The sequence below is a fragment of the Rhizophagus irregularis genome, chromosome 2, assembly GCF_026210795.1.
Source record: "Rhizophagus irregularis chromosome 2, complete sequence".
In the NCBI taxonomy this organism is placed as follows: Eukaryota; Fungi; Glomeromycota; class Glomeromycetes; order Glomerales; family Glomeraceae; genus Rhizophagus; species Rhizophagus irregularis.
This window is the reverse complement of record NC_089430.1, coordinates 1,802,184-1,824,447: the sequence shown is the minus strand read 5'-3', so window position 1 is coordinate 1,824,447 and position 22,264 is coordinate 1,802,184. Positions and strand designations below refer to the sequence as shown.

Genomic DNA, 22,264 nt, shown 5'->3' with positions numbered 1-22,264 from the left:
GAATAGCACTAATTTTAGTCAATGTTAATATGTATATTTTTTTAATAAAATTAAATAAGTCTAATTTTAAAATCTTATATTTAAATTCATAGGTGATTATTCGAAAAAAATTTATTATTGAAATGTGTTATTGATCACAGGAAGAGTACCATGTAATTACTAATTAATAGTGTGGGAAAATTGAACGCTATAATTACATACACGATCACAATCGAAGAGGGTATCGATAAAAAGTTTTAGTTAATGCCATAAATGCAAAAAGAAGATGATCGTACCACGATACCCAAGGGGCACGCTTCACGTACATCTTAATTGATAAAAGAAGAAGTACGGTGACTAATATGTCAACAATAAATAACGACAACAAAATAAGGGATTCGGAAAGAGAATCGAAATTTAACAACAATGATCATGTTAGGGTTAATTATTCTTCGATTGACTACTGCATTTGAAAAGCGCTGTTTCGAGAAATAGGATTTGTTTCACAAAATAGGTATATATGATTATCATATACTTATTAATTTACGGTTCACAAAGTGATGTATTAAAGAGATAATAATTACATCATCATTTGTTTCTATCTCTCTCAAAGGACGGTATTTATAATTAGCAAAATTTTTTAAAAAATTATTAAGCATTTTTTAATTGTGAAAAAAAAGAAAAAATTTTGTGCAATTTTATAATTATAAACATAATAAAAAAAGGATGACTTCATTGTAATTTTACCTACTTTCAATTTGTGAAATTAACAACTGTTGTCCATTTTTTAATTTTATCAATTGATATATTGAAATTTAATTGAAATGAAATTTAAATTATGTGACATATACATTTATTATTAAAAATGGGCTATATGTTAACCAAATTAAGACCTATTCCTTCCTTTTTTGACAATGGCCAAAAATTCAGATCAGCTGATTACTAACAACTAATATAATATATATGCCGATCATTATGCGATTATTCAAAAAGAAGCTTATAAACAAAACTGTATCATGTGGATCAATTATAAAAAAAAATTTCGTAACAAATTTTCATATGATACTACATATAGGTAGTTTTAATTAGTTACACATTTGTACTATTTTTGGTTTATCATTTCTTGATATCCTAGTGTCACAATTATTTTCTGTTAAAGGCTGAACTTTGTTTTTTTTATCAAATGTACAACATGTCTTTTAAAGTCTTTTAAATTTAAAAGTTTCCCACGAAATAATTTAACCAGTAATTAACGTTCATTTTTGGTGATGATTCTAGATAATCTAAGAATTTCCTGCTCAAACTGGTCATGAGTATATAACATATATAGTGCAATTTTCGCTCAATCTTTTCACACAGTAAGATATTATGGTTGAAAATAATCTAGTACGTATACATAAACAATGGCATTCGATTCTAGGAGAAGAAATACCTATGATTGGACCTTATCATCATGTTGAACTCAGCGAAATCATTAAACAACCTCCACAATTACCGGCTTCTCAAAGACATAAGTGTATAATTACAGTTCTTCCATATATTCGACAGAAAGTAAAGATGTGGGGTGCAGGTATTCTTAAATCAGAAAATATCAAGACTTTGATTGAAGATGATGATTCTGACGAGGATACAGATTTGATAGACAAAGAGGAATATTCTCATTTACTAAATAAAAATAGATTGTCTCGATTTGATTGTGTTGCTAGTTTGTTTGCTTCTGCTGAATGTACCGTAGGTCAAGATATGTTTCGAACCCTATCTCAGTTCCCGATCGCATTTCCTTTAATAATTCCTGAATTAGATAAAGCAGATAAATTTAAAGTGATGCTTCCTTTATTTACTGGTCCAGTTATTAAATGGGAAACTGAACCTGGAACCATTGTTGAAAACCATCTTTTCATTGATCCATTCAAACTGATTGTTGCAGTTCGAATTGGAGCAAATTCTCAAGGAAAAAGCACTATACTTAATCAATTGATGACTTCAAATACTATGTTCTCTTCATGCTCCGAGCCAAGAGCAGAATATGGAATTCCGCATATGATCGATGGAAGTATTGAATTTACTTGGTTGACTCAAGAAACTTGTCAAGTGAATTTATGGAATGATGTTTTTGAAGACTACTATACAAAAGGAGCGAATAAAGAGATAGTATTGCTTGCAAATTTACACGGTGATGCTTTAGAATATCCGGATCAAATTAAATTTTTAAGTCAATTTCCTTCTAGTTTTTTGGTTTTTTTAATGCCTGGGCATACTCAAAATCAAATAAAAGATTTCGAAGAATTAGTTGGTTCCAGGAAAATAGTATTTGGTTACGTAAATCATAGAAATGTCAGAGATAAAAAGAAATATGCAATTGACACTAATTATTTAATGCAAGATAAAACGTTAAAAAAAGTGCGCATGATGTTCAAAGAAGCATTAGATGCTTCGTTTGATATTATTGATACATTAAGACTGGGAGAATCACAAGATGCTTCATCTATTACTATTAATACATTAAGACTTGGAGAATCACTTCGAATGACTGAAAATATTGAGACTCGTGAGTCCCAGGATTTGATAAATTTTGTTAAGGACAAAAAATGCCGCCACATTAAATTAAAAGTTTTTCAACTTCAAAGAAAACAACAATCAGAAAATGGTCTTCAAATTTGGCAAAATAATAATGAATTACAGGAATTAATTCGCAAGTATACAAAAATTCTAAAATTATCTTTTAGAAAGAGAAGGAGAGCTCTAGCACATCTTGAAAGAGAAGTTTCCAGAATATCTATGATAGAATCTGCCGAAGCTCGTTATCAAGCCGTATTAAAAAAAAATGAGCTACGTAAATCCAGTTTGAGCAATAGAGGTCAAGAAAATGAAAAAAAAATTCGTGAAGAAATCGCAAAAATTTGGGAAGAAGTTGATAATATGAGCTTGGGTTTGGAGCATTTTTTCCGTGAATTAGGAGAAATTTACAAAATTTTTTCTGTTAATCATCCAGATAGTGAAATTGTTACAAAATTACTGGAGTTTTATTCAGAGTTATTAATTGGTGGTCAAACTATAGAATTACTTGATGGTGATGCTGGATCCATATCTGAAGCTTGGTTCTCGGCAATTTGTGGACATATTTGTAGTAAATTTCCTAAGCTTAGAATTTTTGTGATTAGTATACTTGGCTTACAATCATCAGGAAAGTCCACTCTGTTAAATGCTCTTTTTGCATGTAGATTTGCTGTTTCAGTTGGACGTTGTACTAGAGGTCTTTTTATGCGGCTATTATTTTTAAATAAAGATTTATCTGAAAAGCTTAATTTTGATGCATTTATATTAATTGATACTGAAGGTCTTGGCGCACCAGAAAAGATGGATGATCCAGAATCAGAAAAGAAAGATCGAATATTAGCAACTTTTGCAATAGGAGTAAGCAATTTAACGATTCTTAACGTACTTGGAGAATCAATGCGAGATTTGACTGAAATTTTACAGATAGCAATTGTGACAATGGCACGTCTTGAAAAAGCTGGAATGGCACCTGATATTCTTATGGTGCAACATATTTCCGAAAGAAATGTATCAAGACTATCTGAACCAGAAGAAAAATTTCGAGCAGCTCTTAAGGATGCTTTAAAAATAGCTGAAGAAAAAGATATTGAGATGTGAATATCCAGTATAGATTGTCTTCAAATTCTTGATGAAAGAATAAGAAAAGGTAAACTTCTTAAACAATTTCGACCATTTAAAAATGGTGCAACTGCTTACGCTCCACCATCAGAGCAGTATCACGAGGATATTGTTAATTTATATAACTCTATAATTGAAGACTGTAAGAATTCTAAAAACAAAATTGAATTTTCAGAGTGGCATTCATTAATTCAGAATTATTGGAATGCCGTTTCTCATAAGGATTTTGCTGTTCGTTTCAAAAATATTAAAGAAATTTATGAATTTATCGATCTTGGCAAACGAATTGCAATTTTAAAAGAAACCATTGAGAGGTCATTCCAAAAACATGAAGAATTAATTAAGCAAGAAATTCGTTTTAATCTTCAAAATTGGTCTTCCGACGACACGAGTGATAAGACAGATAAAATCCGAGATAAATGTTTGGATTTGATTAAAACAGAGCTAGAGAAGGTTCCGGGTAATAATCAAAGTACTATGTGTGAAGAATGTATGAAAACCCATAAAGTAAGAATTGATTTAGAAGAATACCTTAAAAATAAAAATAACGAAAAGTGCGAAAAGGAAACCATACAAACAATCAGAGAATACATTAACCTCAATCGTAAACGTATATCTGCAAGGCTTAAGCAAATGCTTGAAGCTAGTTTTATCAGAAAGGGTATTTCATCTGAGTCTCTTGATCTAATCAATAAGAATTTAGAAAGTATCCTAAAATATATGCCAAATAAGAGATTTTCTGACTATGAACGTAAACAAAAAGTTGAACAAGTATGGAATTCACTGCGAAATCATATATTATCAAAAGAAGATATTATATTGATAGAAAAAGAAATAGATAAAGAAGTTGAAAACGAGTATTCTTCTAACTCAGAACTTTATGGTAGATACAAAAACCAATGCCTCCCCGCTGAAATTATCCAATCACAAAGCATATAATTTTATTAATAAAATGAAAAATAGGTGTACTTCACCATATATGGAATTGATCCATCTCAATGCTCTTGAGGAAAAGCTTAAAAATTTGATAAATAAAATCTTTGAAAATAGAGCTGCTAAATATTTTTATCATGGAGTTATTCGTGATCTCGGAAGAGAAATAAACTATATTATTTCACAACTAAATTTTTCGCCTGATTTCAAATGGAATGTTCATTTATATGCTTTGTTGGAGTTTAAACCGAAAATGATAGAATTTCAAAAAGATTGGGATAAAGAAAATACTCAACTCGGCATGCTCGATCAAAAGAAAGATGAATATTTAAATATAATTGATACTCGGCTTCAATATGGACATAGGCTAATTTCTGAAGGTCATATTGCTGGGGATTACTTATTGAGAGTTATTCATAAATTAGCAATGAATGCAGGAAATCGTGAACGGATAGATGAAGTGCTTGGTCTTTCTTGGATGTCCAATGCCGAAACAATTAGGCTCAAATATTTTGCAGAACTCGCCAGTCAAGTTTATATTGGCAATAAAAATGAGGCTATAGAATACTTTTTGTATCCACAGCAGAATATAGAAACTTGGTTCAAAAATCAGGTTAATGGTCATACAAGTGGGAAACCGAGAAAGAAATATGAAGATACCTTTGATGCAGAATTTAAACGAGTCTTTCAGGAAATTCGGAATTGTCAGAATTTTGAGGAAATAAGAAATTTTATAAGCGATTATATGACGCAAGTTGATAATATGGACTATAAATTGGATCTCAACAGAAATCAAATTATTACAGAAAGTGATTTAAATATATTACGTGAAAATATAGAGAAAGAACTTAAAGTAAAAAGAAATTCAAGAAATGAGCCTTTTAAAAACCCATCCAATGACAAAACAGTTATGGGAAGGATTGGGTGTACGGAATCATGTTTTTGGTGCGGAGCTTTATGCTGGGGAAATCGAGATCATCATACAGATAATAGCTCGACAAAAACACATCATACTAGTCATCAACCCAGAGGACTTGCACTCGTAATTATTCATAAAACGGGTGAACTTAATTCAGCGTCATGTCATGATTTAGGACCTACTTGGAATGTATTTTATAGAGGCAAGGGTCCAATAAATTGGGAAGTTGCAAAAACTACCGACTTTAGTGATTGGAAATTTGACGCTCATTGCAATTATCATTTTAATGATCTTATGCGCTGGTTCTTTGCACGGTTGCATCAAGATTTGGTGGAATATAGAGATGATGCAATACAGGCATCTTATGACAAATTGAGTAAATACTATTGTATTGAATTAGACTATAATAGTATTATGAGCAAACTTATAGCATCAATTAAATAATATTTTTAAGTTATTTTTGTCACGTCTTCTGTTTATTATTTACTTTGTACTTTTATTATGGATATATTACACATTCAATTTATTATAAATTAGCCCTTTGATGAGAGCATGCATTCCAGTGCTTTTACTTTTACATAGTTTCGTATAATTTGTTATCTCTCAAATATTTTTATATACATAGTTTTTGGGAAAGAGGGAAAATAAGTTAAAATTAGCTAAGATTGTCGAATAAGATAGACCATTTTAGTTATCCATTAATTCCAGTGAAACTGGGCATTATTCATATAATTTTATCACCACTATACGTTATCCCGATTTATGTTCATGGATCCGTTCGTCAAATGACAAGCATGTTAAATGATGTGACAAAACGTACTATATATTCAAAAATATTATTATTTTTTTTTGTGCATGAATTAATAAAATTACTAAATTCAAACTTTGTCTAAGGCTAATTAGTGAAAGTGGCTAAAGCCATATTTTCGCATTGTGAACGTTTATGTTTTTGTGCTCGCATCATTTTTATTAATAATATTTAATAATAGCACCTATATGTGGTTTCACAAATACACCAAGTAAATATGATAGTAATTGCTATATATACTCTTTATAGATACGGTAGTGATACGGTGTTATTTATTGACAAATACAATACACTATAAAATTGAAAAGATAATGACAACAGTTCTTTTATTGATTTCTTTGAATATCGAATAAAACTCAAATCGTTTTTCATCTCGTTAATTTGTAATTTAAGCCTATTAATTTCTTATCTTCTATAACTTTGCCATATCTCTGAGACTACGTGTCTCTAATTATATATAATTTTGTATGTCACACTGCTTTGAGTTGCCCTATTTTTCCATACCCAGAATCAATTTCGGCAGTTTCTAAAGCTATAACCACCTCTGGGTTAATGTGAACATGTCACTCCTTTGCTTGATACTCCAGAGATTCCCATTTTCCAAAGTTGAACGCAACATGTTTGACGGTTTTTTCAACCAAATATGTAGACATGAAGTGCCCCAATACCAAATCTATATATAATCATTGCCTATCAATAACTGAATGCTTGTTCGTTTTATGATTGTTTGTTCTAGTATTCTATCATATATATTGGATGAGATTTCACGTGTACATTTTTATATTAAAAACTTTTGTAACAAATTGTGGTCGTAAACAGAAACATATGCGTACTAGAATGTAAAATAATAGTTCACTTTATTTTTCTGTCATTTTATAATAAAAGAAATTAATTGTAAATAATACTAAATTCGATTAAAAAAAGATTTATATAACGGGCTTTGTTTTTTTACTTTTATTTTTTTTTAATATTTTTTTTTCGGTTCTTATAAAACCGATAAATTTACTAAATACCTTTTTTTTGGTTCTTATAATTCGGGAAATTTATTTTTTTTTATTTAAAAATTTTTTTGTCTTTTTTTCAGGCTTTTTTTTCAAACTGAAAAAAATTTTAAATTTTTAATAACAAAATTACTCAAAAATTCTGTATTTCCCCCTTTTAACCGATGCATATAGTTAAAGGATGGAAAAAAGTTAAAAAATTGAAGTCTTTTACATAAAAACACCATTAAGAAACATCCATCTTATTAAAAAACATTTAATAATAGCTAAAGTAGACAATTGATTTTGTTAACATGTAAAATAGTAGATCACGTTACCTTATAAAAAAATTTTTGAAAAAATTCCGATAAATGATCTATGATACAATATAGATTTGTCAGCTTGGCTACGCAATATGCGAAATTTATTGCGAAATATAATTATTTTGCTGCAGTATAACTAAGTGATCACTTTAAAATTGGTTGTACTACATGAGAAAACACATGACAAGCTACGCCGCAAAATTCATACTACAAAGAATGCGCTTCATTGGTATAATGCAGTAAACACGTGCTCTGTTTGTAACGACTTTGACTATAACATAAATTTTGTTCTTTTAACCCACTGACGCTGACGCAAAAATTACCTTCTTCGCTTCTTGACCCACCCTACTGACCCCCTTGCTATAAAATATTTATTTATATTATACAGAGGGAGGGTGATGGTATGGTTACAGTCAAGAAGGTGAATTTTGCGATGCTGACTCTATTTTCATGGGATCATCTTACCACACCGCCGGCTATATGTTTATGGTAACACAGGTAACATTTTATGCAGGTGACAAATAGAGATCAGACCACAAAAAAATCTGTCGCTGATATAAATATAAACAACGCGAACGTGGAAGTCACGTGAACGGTGACTATTAGGCATCACACCTTTCCGAGGTGGTGTGGTAAGATCATTCATTTTCACGTAGTGCATTTTCTAATAGGTTGTACTGCATATCAGAACACGTGTCAAACTACTTCACAAATTTGTGCTACAAAGAATATGCACAATCAGAAGTACAATGCTCTATCTCCAGGAATTGTAATAAAACTTGTAATGTACTGAACGAAATAGTATATACAAACATCATTACCAAAATTTATACTTAGTAACAATTGTTACCAATTACACCAATCTAGTAACATCATAGTTACAAACGGAAATCAGAATATAGAACTTGATTTAATATAGGATTTACAGAGTTGTAGTATTACTGCTTTATCCTCAAACGACATTCGTCTAAAGAATCCTCCAGCGTAGCGCCTTGCGAACAAATCACAATACAAGGCTTAACCATCAAATATTATTTAACGATGAATCAACAAAATTTCTTTTTATATAATAGATGTCCAAAATTATTAAATATATTTATCTCAATATTAATTTATGAATAATACATTTATTAATTGTTTGATAAATCGATTCAAAGGGACTATCTCATGTCTACTACTTCACGCTAGTATAGATGAGATGATGAGAATCGTGTAGATTGTTATTATATCTATGATACGCAAAATTTGTCCTATATGCAAAAAGATCATTGGTATCTGGAAGGAAGGCAGTGAAAAATATTATGATTTGCGATAATATCAAAGAACCTGGAATCCTAATTGTTGAGGCGTTACAATTATATTCCGAAAATCAAGTCCGGATAGCTGGAAAATTTCCAAATAGAGAGGTAACAGTGAAAGCATAGGGGAATTAGCATAGGAAATCAATATTATGTATCATGGGCAAGTCCCGATCCTTTGTATTTACTTTTTGCGTGGTGCATCACACTACCTTGTATTAATTGGCAAAATTTCAGCACGCCCGAAATCACATCCCTTATTTGTTGTTGTTGCTCGTCATATTAGGGTGATCAATGGGCTAATATATGTGTAGTCTCATGCAATTTTCACTATTACAGATTTTTTTGTAAATTTGATACCAATCAATATTTAACACATTAATTTCAGAAAATACCGGTACTTGTTATTTATATTTATAATTAAATCTATTATATCATTTTTATCATCTTTTTTTTTTTGAGCTTGTATTTCATGTGCTTTTTTAATTGTCGAGAACGCCTTGAAATAGGAGGCATTTTTCCATTAAAAAATCTGAAATCGTAAAAACTCGATAAACTGTGCCTTATTTGTTTTTATGTAATACTAAAAAGTCAAAAACATACACAATAACTTTAAAAACAATGTAACACCTCGCTCGCTTTTTAAGAAATTTTTTTTTTTATTATAGAGAAGCAGCTAAAAGGTTATTTCAAAGCAAAATATCTTTGGAGAGAAAAAGAAAGGTGTTATGTGAAAGAGACGATTGTTTGGAATGTTCCTGCAGAAATATACAATGTAAATAATGGGAATTGTCTCACTAATAAGTTTAGGTGGTAAATATGAATTTTGATTGACATACAAATTAACAAAATAGTGATAATAGTGATAATTTTGGAGTGATGCATGATGACGTTTATTTTTATGTCGCATTTAAGCCAATTGCCAAAGTCTTCGCACGCTTTCAAAACTTGATTTCGCAAAGTTAAAACATGTCGGGAATTGGTTTGGAATTGGTATTTTGGGAAGGATATTCTTTTTTTGGAAATGGTAAGTGAAATTGTAAAATTATTTAATTTAAATATTAAACAAGAGTTATTTTAGTCATTTCACCGAATAACCTTTCTAAGTTAGAAAAAAAAAAGAAAATAATATATTTCCTATATATTTTGTTAATAGCATTGAAAAATTTTAAAAAAATTTTTTTATTATCGTAATTTTAATTCTAATTTATTTTATTACAGGTTCTATAGGACGTTTTGTACTGTTCTATTTACTGTCATGATGAGATTATGTACCGTATCTTTAAATAGTTATAGCTATAGATAAACATGCTGAATTTAGACAATTTTAGTATTATTAGAAAGAGTCTTATTTTTTCTCTTAGAGCATTAAAAATTATTTAAATTGTATCATAGGAGACTTGGATAATAATTTTTGAACATATTATAATATTTGTTTATAATTTTCGTGATTTCTCAGTCTTTTGTAATTCATTTTAAACAATTTTACTTTGTAAAAATAGATATAATGTTTGTTTTCAAGTGGATGTAAAATAATTCCTATTTATTATGAAGTTGTGTGATTATTATTATAAAATTTTTCTTTTCTGAATTCTTTTTATGTAGAGATTTTTTTGAATTTTCGCATTTGTTGATCACCACTTGAAGTGAGACAATATAATTTATGAAAGTTTAAAAAGTCCATTGACCACTCCATCGTCATATAGACATACTATGCATAAAATTAACTCAGTGTGAATATTTATTATATCACTATTATATTAGCGGCTTATATTGCTCGTGTTAGCAGTCAATGAAAACTCCACAAAATGACATCATATGCAATTTTTGATAATATCAATTTGGAAAAGAAGCCAATCGTCGAGATTGGAACTTTCAACATAAAATGTCCTCCAAAAACTATTGCTGAGGGACTGGTTAAAATGGGCACAAAATGTTTGGATTTTATTGAACAGAGCGTAGCTTTTAACACCTTTCGTATTGAAATTACTCCCGTTAATGATCAAAAATTGGAATGGGTGTATAATTTGCAGGTACAAACCACCACCTGGTTTGAACATCTTTGCCAAAACTTCAGCAAAAATGAAATAATGGAAATTGCAAGAAGTTATGTAAACAGCGTTAGAGATTCCTATTCTCCTCCACCACCTCCACGTAAATCCGAGAAAATTTCTGTACCTTCAAACAAATATTGCGAACATCACGCAGACTGCAATTTTGAACATCCTATCAGTGAAATCGATCAAGACTGGCGAAATCCTCGACCTAAAAAAAATACATGTCGACGAAATTTTACAAATAGAAAACCTAAAAGTAAGTTTTTATTTATCAACAGATTTAATATGTTTTCATGAACAAAATCCAAATTCTGATAAATGTTATATTTCAGTACATTGTCCAAGTAATGTTGACCAACCTATAATTTTTTGCGCTAAAAGTTTGCCACAAATGAATCGTACAAATCATTTTTGTAACTGGTATGCTGAAAATGAACGAATTGTCTTGGAGAATAATGGCTGGATTGTTTTATCACAGCAAGATGATGTTCGCGAAGTGCTCATCTGCCCTCACCCAGCTATAGGCTACGAAAATGACACAATTCCACCTAATTATCAACAGATAAACCACAAAAATAACAGAGAACTTATTAAAGACTTTACATTTTGGAATTGGGTGTTAGAATATTTCTTAAATACTTATTTGACCAAAGAAATTTGTGAAGACAGTAAACAATGTCCAATAGAGCTTCTTGCGTTAAATTTCGGAATTTGGAAAGCCGCTGAAGCAAAAGATAAACGAGCAAAGGAGTTCCACGGGCACTTGCATGTACATCTCACACGTTCAGCGATTGATAGATTTGAAATTAATGAAGTAGATGCCATGTACGGAAAAATAGGTATACCAAAACAATATTCGATCCAAGATTGCGAAGAGTTGGAATCAAAATATTTATTAAATTTAGAGATTAACAGGTTACAACAAGACATGCGAGATGTCAGAGATTATTTAGGTGAATTGAATGAAAAAATGGATCATATTTTGGGACTGAAACCACCTTCCATAACCACCATGTCTATGGAACAATTTTTGCAAAAATTGGATGATTTCTACTATGACAGAAATAATAATTTTATGAGTTACTTAAATTCCTTTCAAGAACATGGGATTTCCGTTGTAGATATTGATTATCTCAAAGAAAAGGATTGGATTGAATTGGGTGTTGTTAAAATTGGAGATAGAATTATAATGACTCGAGAATCAAAAATTGTTTGTACTAGTTGATCTTTCTCTTAGTGTCATGATTAAATAAAATTGATCATACTACATTCTTGGATTATTGAAAGAGATGGAAAATTGAGATTTGAGTGATTTGACTACGTCATTTGTAATAAGTGATTTTAACAAGCTTATTAAAGCTATTTTCGAGTTAAATAAAATGAATTAATGAATTTATTGTTTAAAATCAGATATTATATAGCGTAGCAAATTAAAATTTTAGATTCTCATAGCCCGTCCTGCATCGATAAATAAAAAATTTATGTATAAAATCACATGATTTTTATATCACGAGATGTATAAAAATTTTTTATACAGTGAATCACATTCATTTTTCAAAAATTTTTATTTATCCAGCCTTATAAAGCAAACATGCAAATATAAACTTTAGAAAAGCAATTAATTATTGATAGTCAAAAATGCAATATGTAACGTATAGATCTTTCATATTTTTATCAAAATAACCGATCTGGTTGAAAATACCTTGCCCAATTACAAACTGATTTTATTTATGTAAAAAAGAAGATAAATTTACATGATATTCTATAATCAGTGTTGAACAAAATTATAAGTAAGCTATTTATAAAAGAAAAAAAAATAAAAATGAAAATAATAATAAATCAAATTATATCTCATTATCTTCGATAACAAAAAAAAAATATTTTAGTTGTTATGAAGTATGTTTAATTAAGTGCGAATTAATTAATATTAAACCTTCTTACTTTGTTTATAGATTCATCATTATCCTTCTATAAAAAATTAGTACTGTATTAATATAAAAATTTTAATTGATAAGCAAATAAATGAATTAAGTTATTTAATAGTACCTGAGTACTTCATACTTGATATATTCTCATAATTTTCATAATAATTATCAGAATTCTTTGGTGTAGGGAGATTTTTAAAATTAAATGGTCTACTTTTATAAATAGCTTCGGAATGTATTTCATTTGTTAACGATGAATTATCAGGAGAGAGATTATTGGTAATTTCTTCAACTTGTTCAATTAATTCTGTCTTAATTATTTCTGTTTTCTTTACTTTACTCCTAAAATATAATTTAAGTCCCACTGACCATTCATGAAGAGCCATTATAATTTCTTTTGTTGCTGGTCGATTTAACGGATTTGCATCTAAGCATCTTTTAATTAAATGCAAAATCAATTTAGGTACTCTAAAATTAAAACTGGGTCTTAATCCTTCACATATCCTTAGTGCCAAACCTTCATCATGAGCAACATCATAATATGGAGGCATTTGTGAAATTACCATATACATAACTATGCCCAAGCTATAAATATCTGAAGCTTTGGTATAATCTTGTCCTCTTAAAATTTCAGGAGCCAAATAAGATAAAACACCATACATATTATTTTCTACATCTTTTAACTCATTATAATTCGCTGGCTTACAAAATCCTACATCAGTTATACAAAATACATTTCTATATCGTAATATATTTCCAATATGTAAATTTCGATGAATTAATTCTCTGCAATGAATTTTCTTAAGTCTGGTTGCAATACATTGTATACTATCGATCTTTTCTTTCCACAACTGTAAACTCCAACCTAAATTCTTTTTAGGCAATGTAAGTTTTTTATACCAATTGTTTACGGCATAGCTCATAATCAAAACATAGTCTTTCGTATTTGGATCTTGAGTTACTCCATAAAATACATCTGGTGCTTTACTTTTACGAATTTTAGGATATAAAGTAATCTAATTGTTTTCAATAAATTAATTAATAAAACAATAATAATCTAAACTTTTAGCGAAATCTATAATATAACTGAAATTATACCTCAGTGATAAATTCCAATGTAACTTTTTGTGAATTATCCAAACTTTTAAGAATTACATAATTACCGTTATGTCTTCTTACCCATCGACTTAAATCCATGTTCCAGTGTGAAATATGACCATCACTCCATTTTGCTCTATATACTTTACCAAATCCTCCTTCTGCAATATATTTAATTTTAAAAAATTTATCATAAGGCACCCATTCCAATATTTGGTGTTGATTTTTTGCTGATAACTGAGTATTTTGAATGAACGTATCGATGTCACCATTACCACTAGTCCAATTACCGAAGTTTTGTTGAAATCTTTTTGAATTACAAGATTGACACCATCTACCCCCTGTATATATTTGCTCACATTCTCTACATTTTCCATATTTTTTTTCTCGACAAGTTTCACAGTGGGCATCTATTTTTTTGCATTGAGCACACTTATTTTTGTCTACGTTTACTTCTTCTTCATTTGATTGATCCATAGCAAATAAATTAATTTGTAGATTTTGCTGTTGAAAAATATTGTTACAAAATCGTAACGATGTCTTAAATATATGTTATCTTCAGCCCAAATGATCAGCAAATGGTTTCGTTGTGTTACCAAATATTAAACGTGTTAACTATAACATTCTTGTTGAGATTTACCTCATTACTAACCGAAATCGATACAAGCCTCATTTATAGCAAGAATGAACCAGGAACAATTGGATTATAAAATTATGCTATTTTCTTTAAGATTCATGGAAAGCTCTCGAGATGTTATTCTTCGTCCTGATTCTTGCTAAAAAAGCTTATAAGTCAGTGTTGAACCCTATTGAACCATTACGGGAAATTCCAAGTTCCCTATAAAAAAGAAAATTCGGAATTTGTCCTGAAAAGTATGGAAAATGTCCGGAAATTTTCCGTGCGTCCGGAAAACATTCAGAAACGGTCATGTTTTGGAACATTTTCCGGACGCTCGATTCTGGACAAATTCTGGACAAATTCTGGAGTGTCAAGAAAATGTCTGGAATTTGTGCGTCCGGAAAGTGTTCCAAAACATGACCGTTTCCGAATGTTTTCCGGACGCACGGAAAATTTCCAGACATTTTCCATACTTTTCAGGACAAATTCCGAATTTTCTTTTTTTATAGGGGTTCGGAAAAAATTAATTTCTTGTTTTTTTATGGGAACTAAGAGTAATTTTTAATGAAATCAATCTAACCTTTAAGACTTAAAAGTGGAAAAATTAAATTAATATTTAACAAGTGTATATTAAATATATCCCGTGATTCGTGAAAGTGCCCAAGAATGAACTGATTATTATTGAATGGTCCGTAGTGTTCAATTCCGTTAAACCGCTATCCGTCGGATTACGGATATCCGCCAAAAAATTCGAATTTTTCGGATAACGGATAATACCGGATTAGATTTCTCAGATAATTGAGTAATGGACAATAACGCATCATTCGACATTGTAAATTTGTTTTTATCCGATCTGATTATCCTTCGGATATCCGTCGAATATCATGATAAACGGATGACGGATTGGGACACTAACAGTCCATTGTGCTTGAAGTGCGGATTTTTAGGTGGTATGTTGTGGAAAATTTTAAGAACAATAAAACAATTCAGAGAATACTATTAAATATTAGAGCAATAAGAAGTCAGGCAAATAGGACCTGAAAAGAGAAGAGAGAGTAAACGGCAAAATGATTTTATGTTATTCAATTTTATCAAATTTTTTATGACGTTTCATAATATTAATTTTGTTTGAATTTATTTCTTATTTTTTTTTTATTTCTGCATTATACCAACTGATTTCCCTGAAAAATATTAAATGAAAAAATTTCAAAATTTTACTTTTTAGTATATTTCTTTTTTCATTTTTAGTATATTATGAAAAAATGTAATCAATATCGATTGAAAAAATTTTTATACTATCAAGCCAACGTTCATTTAGTTTAATATAAAATCATTAAATTATTAAATTTGAAGATTTAGCACCTATGGAAATTATTATGGAAATTATGATAATCTATAGATTAATGGGGCAACACATTTCTTTTTTTTCCCTTATACCGCTAAAAAAAAAAAATTCTTTTTTTCCTTAAAAAATAAAAAATTAAAATGTATATATTTTATGCATATCTTGAACGATACCCCTAACAAATTTTCTCACACTAGAAATTTTACTGTAACGTTTATGAATGGTCTGTTATCAACTGATCATTTCCATAAAAAGCTTATAATTCTTAACCTGAATAAGCTTTCTATAAACTTCAAAAAAAAAATAATATAGTCAATATTTAATTGTTTCCTGGTTCATTCTTGTCATAAAAAAGGTTTAAAAGAGAAAGAATGACATGAAAGCATGACGTAACTGATTCTTGCCATAAAAAGTCATGTCAATCATCAAGATATAAATACGTCTATCTATTGGTTTTTTATTGGTATCAAAATTTACCGAATAAAATTTAATGATAAACTTTGTGACAAATTAATTAATTTATTTGTGAAATGGATCAATTAGATGAAAAAAAGCCAAAACACAGAACATGTTACCAATGCGAACAAGTAACATTAGGTGACCCTTTTTGCGATACTTGTTATTCAAAGCATTGTGAGAAAGCTTATGGAAGGTGTGTAGAGTGCAACCAAATAAATACGGAGAAGTATTGGTGCCAATCTTGTAATTCAAAAAGATTTCAGCAAAATTTTCATAATTGGACTAGTGGTAATGATGTAATTGATAAGTTCATTCAAAATACTCAGTTATCGGCAAAAAATCATCACCAAATATTAGAGTGGATGCCTTATAATATGTTTAAAAATCCTAAATATATCGCAGAAGGTGGGTTTGGAAAAGTATATAGAGCAAGTTGGAATAGTGGCTATATTTTGCATTGGGATACAAGATGCCATCAGTGGAAAAGACGTAAAGATGGTGTCTTTGTAGCTTTTAAAAGTCTGAATAATTCACAAAATGTTTCATTGGAATTTATTAATGAGGTATAATTAATTGCATCATGTGAGTTAACTTATTTATTAAATTATAAAAATTATAGTTTATTAATGAATTTGTTTAAAATAATTAGGTTACAATATATCTTAAAGTTCATAAATATAAGATATCAGATCAAATTATTAAATGTCATGGGATAAGTCAAGATCCAAATACAAAAGATTATATTATGGTTATGAATTTTGCTAAGAGAGGAAATCTACGGAATTCATTGAACAATGAAAAAACAATGTTGTATAAAAAGTATAGTAAAAAGTATAAATTTTCTAATCTGGATTTGAGTTTGTGGACGTGGAGACATAAGATTTTTATTTTAAAACATATTTCATATGGGATTGGGAGAATTCATGGTAAAGATTTAATTCATCGAGATTTACATGTTGGAAATATAGTATGTAATAATTATGATCTTTCGCCTCGTATAACTGATATGGGGTTATGTAAACCAGCAAATTATAATGAATCAGAAAATGCAAAAAATGTTATATATGGCGTTTTAGCCTATTTGGCTCCCGAAATTTTAAGAGGACAAAATTATACCAAAGCTTCAGATATTTATAGTTTTGGTATAATTATGTATGAGGTTATTTCAGGATTACCTCCATATTATGATAATGCCCATAACGAATTATTAGCATTAAATATTTGCGAAGGATCAAGACCCGAATTTAATATTAAAATACCACAATTAGTTTTACATATAATTAAAAGCTGCTTAGATGCAAACCCATCAAATCGACCATGTGCAAAAAATCTTTCAAAAATTTTTGGTGAATGGTTAGCAGATTTTAGTATGTATATGGATGGCCGATTAGAATTAATTAAAACAGAATTAATTAATCAAATTGAAGAAACAGAAAAAATTAATAATATTTCATCAGCTAATGATTCATCTTCAATAAATAAGATACATCCTGAAGCTGTTTATAAAAGCAGACCACTTAATTTTAAAAATCTTTCTGAACCAAAGAATTCGGATAATTATTATGAAATATATGATAATATATCGACCAAGAAATATTCAGGTAATAATTTAATTTTCATTTACTTGTTTATTTAATCAGATTATTTACAGTATATCAACTACTTAATCATTTACAGGAAGTCTTCTAAAATCAGACAGAAGCGATTGTTTAGAATGTGCAATTATTGATTAATTTACGAACAAAGGAGAGTTCTAATTCCATTAAAATAATAAATTATTATAATAAACAAGTTAACATTAAACATGGCAGGGAGCTATAGTCATAGTATAATTAGAACTGTAATAATTCTGACTTTTTTTTTAATTAAGTTGGTTTATACTACCATACAGTATCATAATTATTATGATAAATAGTTTTTAAGATTTAAAGAGAATTTCTAAATTTTAACTGGTGGAAAAATTACTGGTAGATCATGTGATTGTGTATTAAATATTCATGTGATTTATTATGATGATGCAATTTCATTTGGCTCGCTTCGCTCGCCGGGCTTTTCTAGCCAAACCATAACTTTCACTTTATTTGTAAAATTTTTGATTATATTTAACATATCTATAAAAAAAAATGAGAAATTACTCTTAACTACTAGCTATTAACATAATTTTTTTCTCATTTGGTAAAGGATGATCATTTTCAGTTTATTTTGCTTGTTAATCATTTTTGGCTTAGTTATTTCACTTGTTAATCATTTTAAGGTTAATTATCTTGATTGTTGTTTATTTTTTGGTTTAAAAATAAAAAAATATATATATCAGAATATGTGATTAACTTTAAATAACAATACAGAAAGATTGTTTATTACTTGATAAAGCATTTATTTAATATTTACTATCATCATTTTTGGAATTACGGCTCTGGAAAAAAATTTTTCATGATTATATTGTAATAAAACAATTCTACTATCCGATTGTTGATCATTTTTAGTTCTGGAAAATTATGATAACTGAATATCATAATAATAAGACAATGATAATGAAATTTTACCATTTAGTTGTTGTTTATTGTTTTGTTTCAAAATAAAAAATTACTTGATATAACATTTATTTAATTTTATCATCCAATTGTTGAGAAAAAAAAATTTTATGATAACATTATAATAAAACAACAATCTTATTATCTGATTGTTAATCATTTTTAGAATTACTACCCTGAAAAAATTTTCATGATAGCATTATAACTAAAGTTGCCTGCCAAAACTCTACAGGCTATTGTCGAAATGTCGAAACTAAAACCTGTAGAAATGCCGAAATGCCGAAATAGTTTCGACATGTCAAAATTGTCGAAACCTAAAAATATTACGTTTCACGTATTAACTCGGCGTCCAATGATCGTAGAAAAATGCACCATAGCTCGTTGGAATCGTCTCATAACGACGAATCGAATGGTGGTTAGATCGTCTTTCTACGATCACTGGATGCCGAGATATTGAGCGAAACGTCAAAAATCAGCATTTTGTATTTTGCGATACTGCGCCATTTGACGTTTCACTTAATAACTCGGCATCCAATGATCGTAGAAAGATGCACCATAGCTCGTTGGATTCGTCTCATAACGACGAGTCGAATGGTGGTTAAATCATCTTTCCACGATCATTGGATGCCGAGATAATAGACGAAACGTCAAACGGCGCAGTAGCGCAAAATACAAAATGCCGATTTTTGACGTTTCGCTCAATATCTCGGCATCCAGTGATCGTAGAAAGACGATTTAGCAACCATTCGACTCGTCGTTATGAGACGATTCCAACGAGCTATGGTGCATCTTTCTACGATCATTGGATGCCGAGTTATTAAGTGAAACGTCAAATGGCGCAGTATCGCAAAATACAAAATGCCGATTTTTGACGTTTCGCTTAATATCTCGGCATCCAGTGATCGTAGAAAGACGATTTAGCCACCATTCGACTCGTCGTTATGAGACGATTCCAACGAGCTATGGTGCATCTTTCCATGATCATTGGACGCCGAGTTATTACGCGAAATGTAATATTTTTAGGTTTCGACAATTTTGACATGTCAAAATAGTTTTGACAATTTTGACATGCCGAAACTCCCTAATTTCGGCAGGGAACTTTAATTATAACGATAATGTAATGACGACGATAATGAAAATTTACCATTTGATTATTGTTTATTTTTTGGTTCAAAATAAAAAAAAAATGTATCTATATTTAAATAAGTAATACAAACAAATTGTTTATTTACATAATATTAAAATTTGTCATCCGGTTGTTGATCATTTTTGGCTAACAAAAAAATTATTCAGTTTTCACATGATTTGCTAAAAATTTTATCCCATAATTTTTAAGCAAGAAAGATCATTCTATATAAGTGCAATATCACCCTATGGGTGGGTGGGTGGCACGTCACGTTATTGTTATGACTTGAAATGATTGACATGTCATGATAGGTTAACGTTAACTTAACGTTAACATAAGATTAGTTTTTGAGTGATTTCCATTTTAAGATGCTGATCCCCCATCTTTGGTATTGATTTGCTGATTATATAAATACATTTCAAATCAAGCTTTTCTATTTTAGTACGATCAGCAACCAACAAATCTTTTAGTGTTTTAAATATTCATAGGTTACTACCTTTATTTATTTTATTCATTATTTTTTACATATATATATTTTTTTTTACGGTCTTGAGAGGTTTATATATATAGCAGGTACATGTAGCTTTTGCTCAACACTGATTCATAGAGTAGTATCATGTAAACTTATCTTTTCTTACATAAATGAAATCAGTTTGTAATTGAGTAATATATATTATCATGCATATGGATATCAATCAGTTTGTTTAATTAGGAAGTATTAATAAAAGTAAAATTTGAAATTAAATTTTGAATCAGCCAACTATATACAATACATTCTCTGTGCTTTTTTTATTATTGGTGTTATGAATATTTCAATGGTGAAAAAATTTTTCATGAAATATACGTATGATTTCTGTAGGCTTTAAGTGACCATCTTAAAGAGTAGCAAGTTCTTAAAATAAATCAATCAATTTATATAACTGAACTAGCCAGTATTTTTTTTGTTCCAGTACCCACCACAGAACACGGGACTGAAGGGAGCAAATTTTGAGTGTATTAATTAATAGTATCATGGGATCAATGATCAAGGATCGGAGCATATTATATTTTAATTTAAATTAAATTTATAAATTTTAGAAATCTCAAGGATGATATTTTTTTTACATGAGATTATCGTAAATGGTGTAAATTATTGTTAGAATAATGAATGAAAAAAAATCAGTTCACCCGATGTATTGTTTAAATTTTATTTATTATTTTAAAAAAGAAGTTTGTTATTTATCACCACTGGTGGAGTGGTGGTCAGCACCGGTGTCACATGATTATAATTAACCAATAACTAATTTAAATATTTTATTTAACTTTATGTAATTTTACACGACTAAAAAATTGCGTACATCTTTAATTTTTGAGAACACCCCAGTCAAATAAATAATAATGGACAAAATGAGTGATAAAGAATAAGAAAGAACAATAAAGAACAAAAAGAGTAATAAGAAACAATAGTATGAAATGGTAATGGAAAAAGAACAATAGGAGACGAGATAGCAATGAAAAGAACAGTATGGGATGAAATGATGATGAAAAAGCAATATAGAATGAAATTGTGATATATAGGATGAAATGGTGATTAAGGGAGACGAAATGATAATGATGAAGTGATATAAAACAAAATGGTAATGGAAAAGAACAATAGGAGACGATTCAGATGAAATAGTAATGAAAAGAACAGTATATATGGGATGAAATGATGATGGAAAGCAATATAGAACGAAAGGTGGTAGAAAAAAATGATAGGAGACGAAATGGTAGTTAAAGGAACGGTATAGGTTGAAATGATGACAAAAAAGTGATATAGAGCAAAATGGTGATAGAAATAATGATATAAGACGAAATGGTGGATGAACGAATGATAATGATAAAGTGATATAGAACAAAATTGCAATGAAAAAAAAAAGATAGGATGAAATAGAGATGAAAAATGAAAGAATAATGTGGAACAAAGTGGAGATGGAAAAAGAATGATAGGCAACGAAATAGTGGTGGGAAAAATGATAGGAGATGAAATGGTGATGATAGGACGAAATGATGATGAAAAAGCGGTGTAGAATGAAATGGTGATAGAAAAAATGATATAGGACGAAATGGAGATGAAAGAATATATGGAATAAAATGGAGATAGAAAAAGAATGATAGGAGATGAAACAGTGATGGAAAAAAATGATGAAACAGCATGGCATTATAAGAAA

At 29.3% G+C, this 22,264-nt stretch overlaps 4 protein-coding genes across 4 annotated transcripts; 3 read left to right on the top strand and 1 right to left on the bottom strand.

The window, feature by feature from the left end:
* Positions 1-1,347: 1,347 nt before the first annotated feature.
* Positions 1,348-5,950, top strand: OCT59_011804 (uncharacterized protein; the record flags this gene model as incomplete). The annotated part of the gene is made up of 3 exons (XM_066134029.1): positions 1,348-3,629; positions 3,672-4,511; positions 4,618-5,950. 3 exons carry the CDS (start codon positions 1,348-1,350, stop codon positions 5,948-5,950), a joined length of 4,455 nt encoding a protein of 1,484 aa, XP_065989333.1.
* Positions 5,951-10,723: 4,773 nt separating this feature from the next.
* OCT59_011803 (uncharacterized protein) lies at positions 10,724-12,197 on the top strand (the record flags this gene model as incomplete). The annotated part of the gene is made up of 2 exons (XM_066134028.1): positions 10,724-11,228; positions 11,305-12,197. 2 exons carry the CDS (start codon positions 10,724-10,726, stop codon positions 12,195-12,197), a joined length of 1,398 nt encoding a protein of 465 aa, XP_065989332.1.
* An 807-nt stretch (positions 12,198-13,004) lies between these two features.
* Positions 13,005-13,448, bottom strand: OCT59_011802 (uncharacterized protein; the record flags this gene model as incomplete). The annotated part of the gene is made up of 1 exon (XM_066134027.1): positions 13,005-13,448. One exon carries the CDS (start codon positions 13,446-13,448, stop codon positions 13,005-13,007), a length of 444 nt encoding a protein of 147 aa, XP_065989331.1.
* A 3,775-nt stretch (positions 13,449-17,223) lies between these two features.
* On the top strand, positions 17,224-18,151 carry OCT59_011801 (uncharacterized protein; the record flags this gene model as incomplete). Its single annotated transcript, XM_066134026.1, has 2 exons — positions 17,224-18,019; positions 18,096-18,151. The coding sequence occupies 2 exons, from the start codon at positions 17,224-17,226 to the stop codon at positions 18,149-18,151; spliced, it is 852 nt and encodes a 283-aa protein (XP_065989330.1).
* Positions 18,152-22,264: the final 4,113 nt, after the last annotated feature.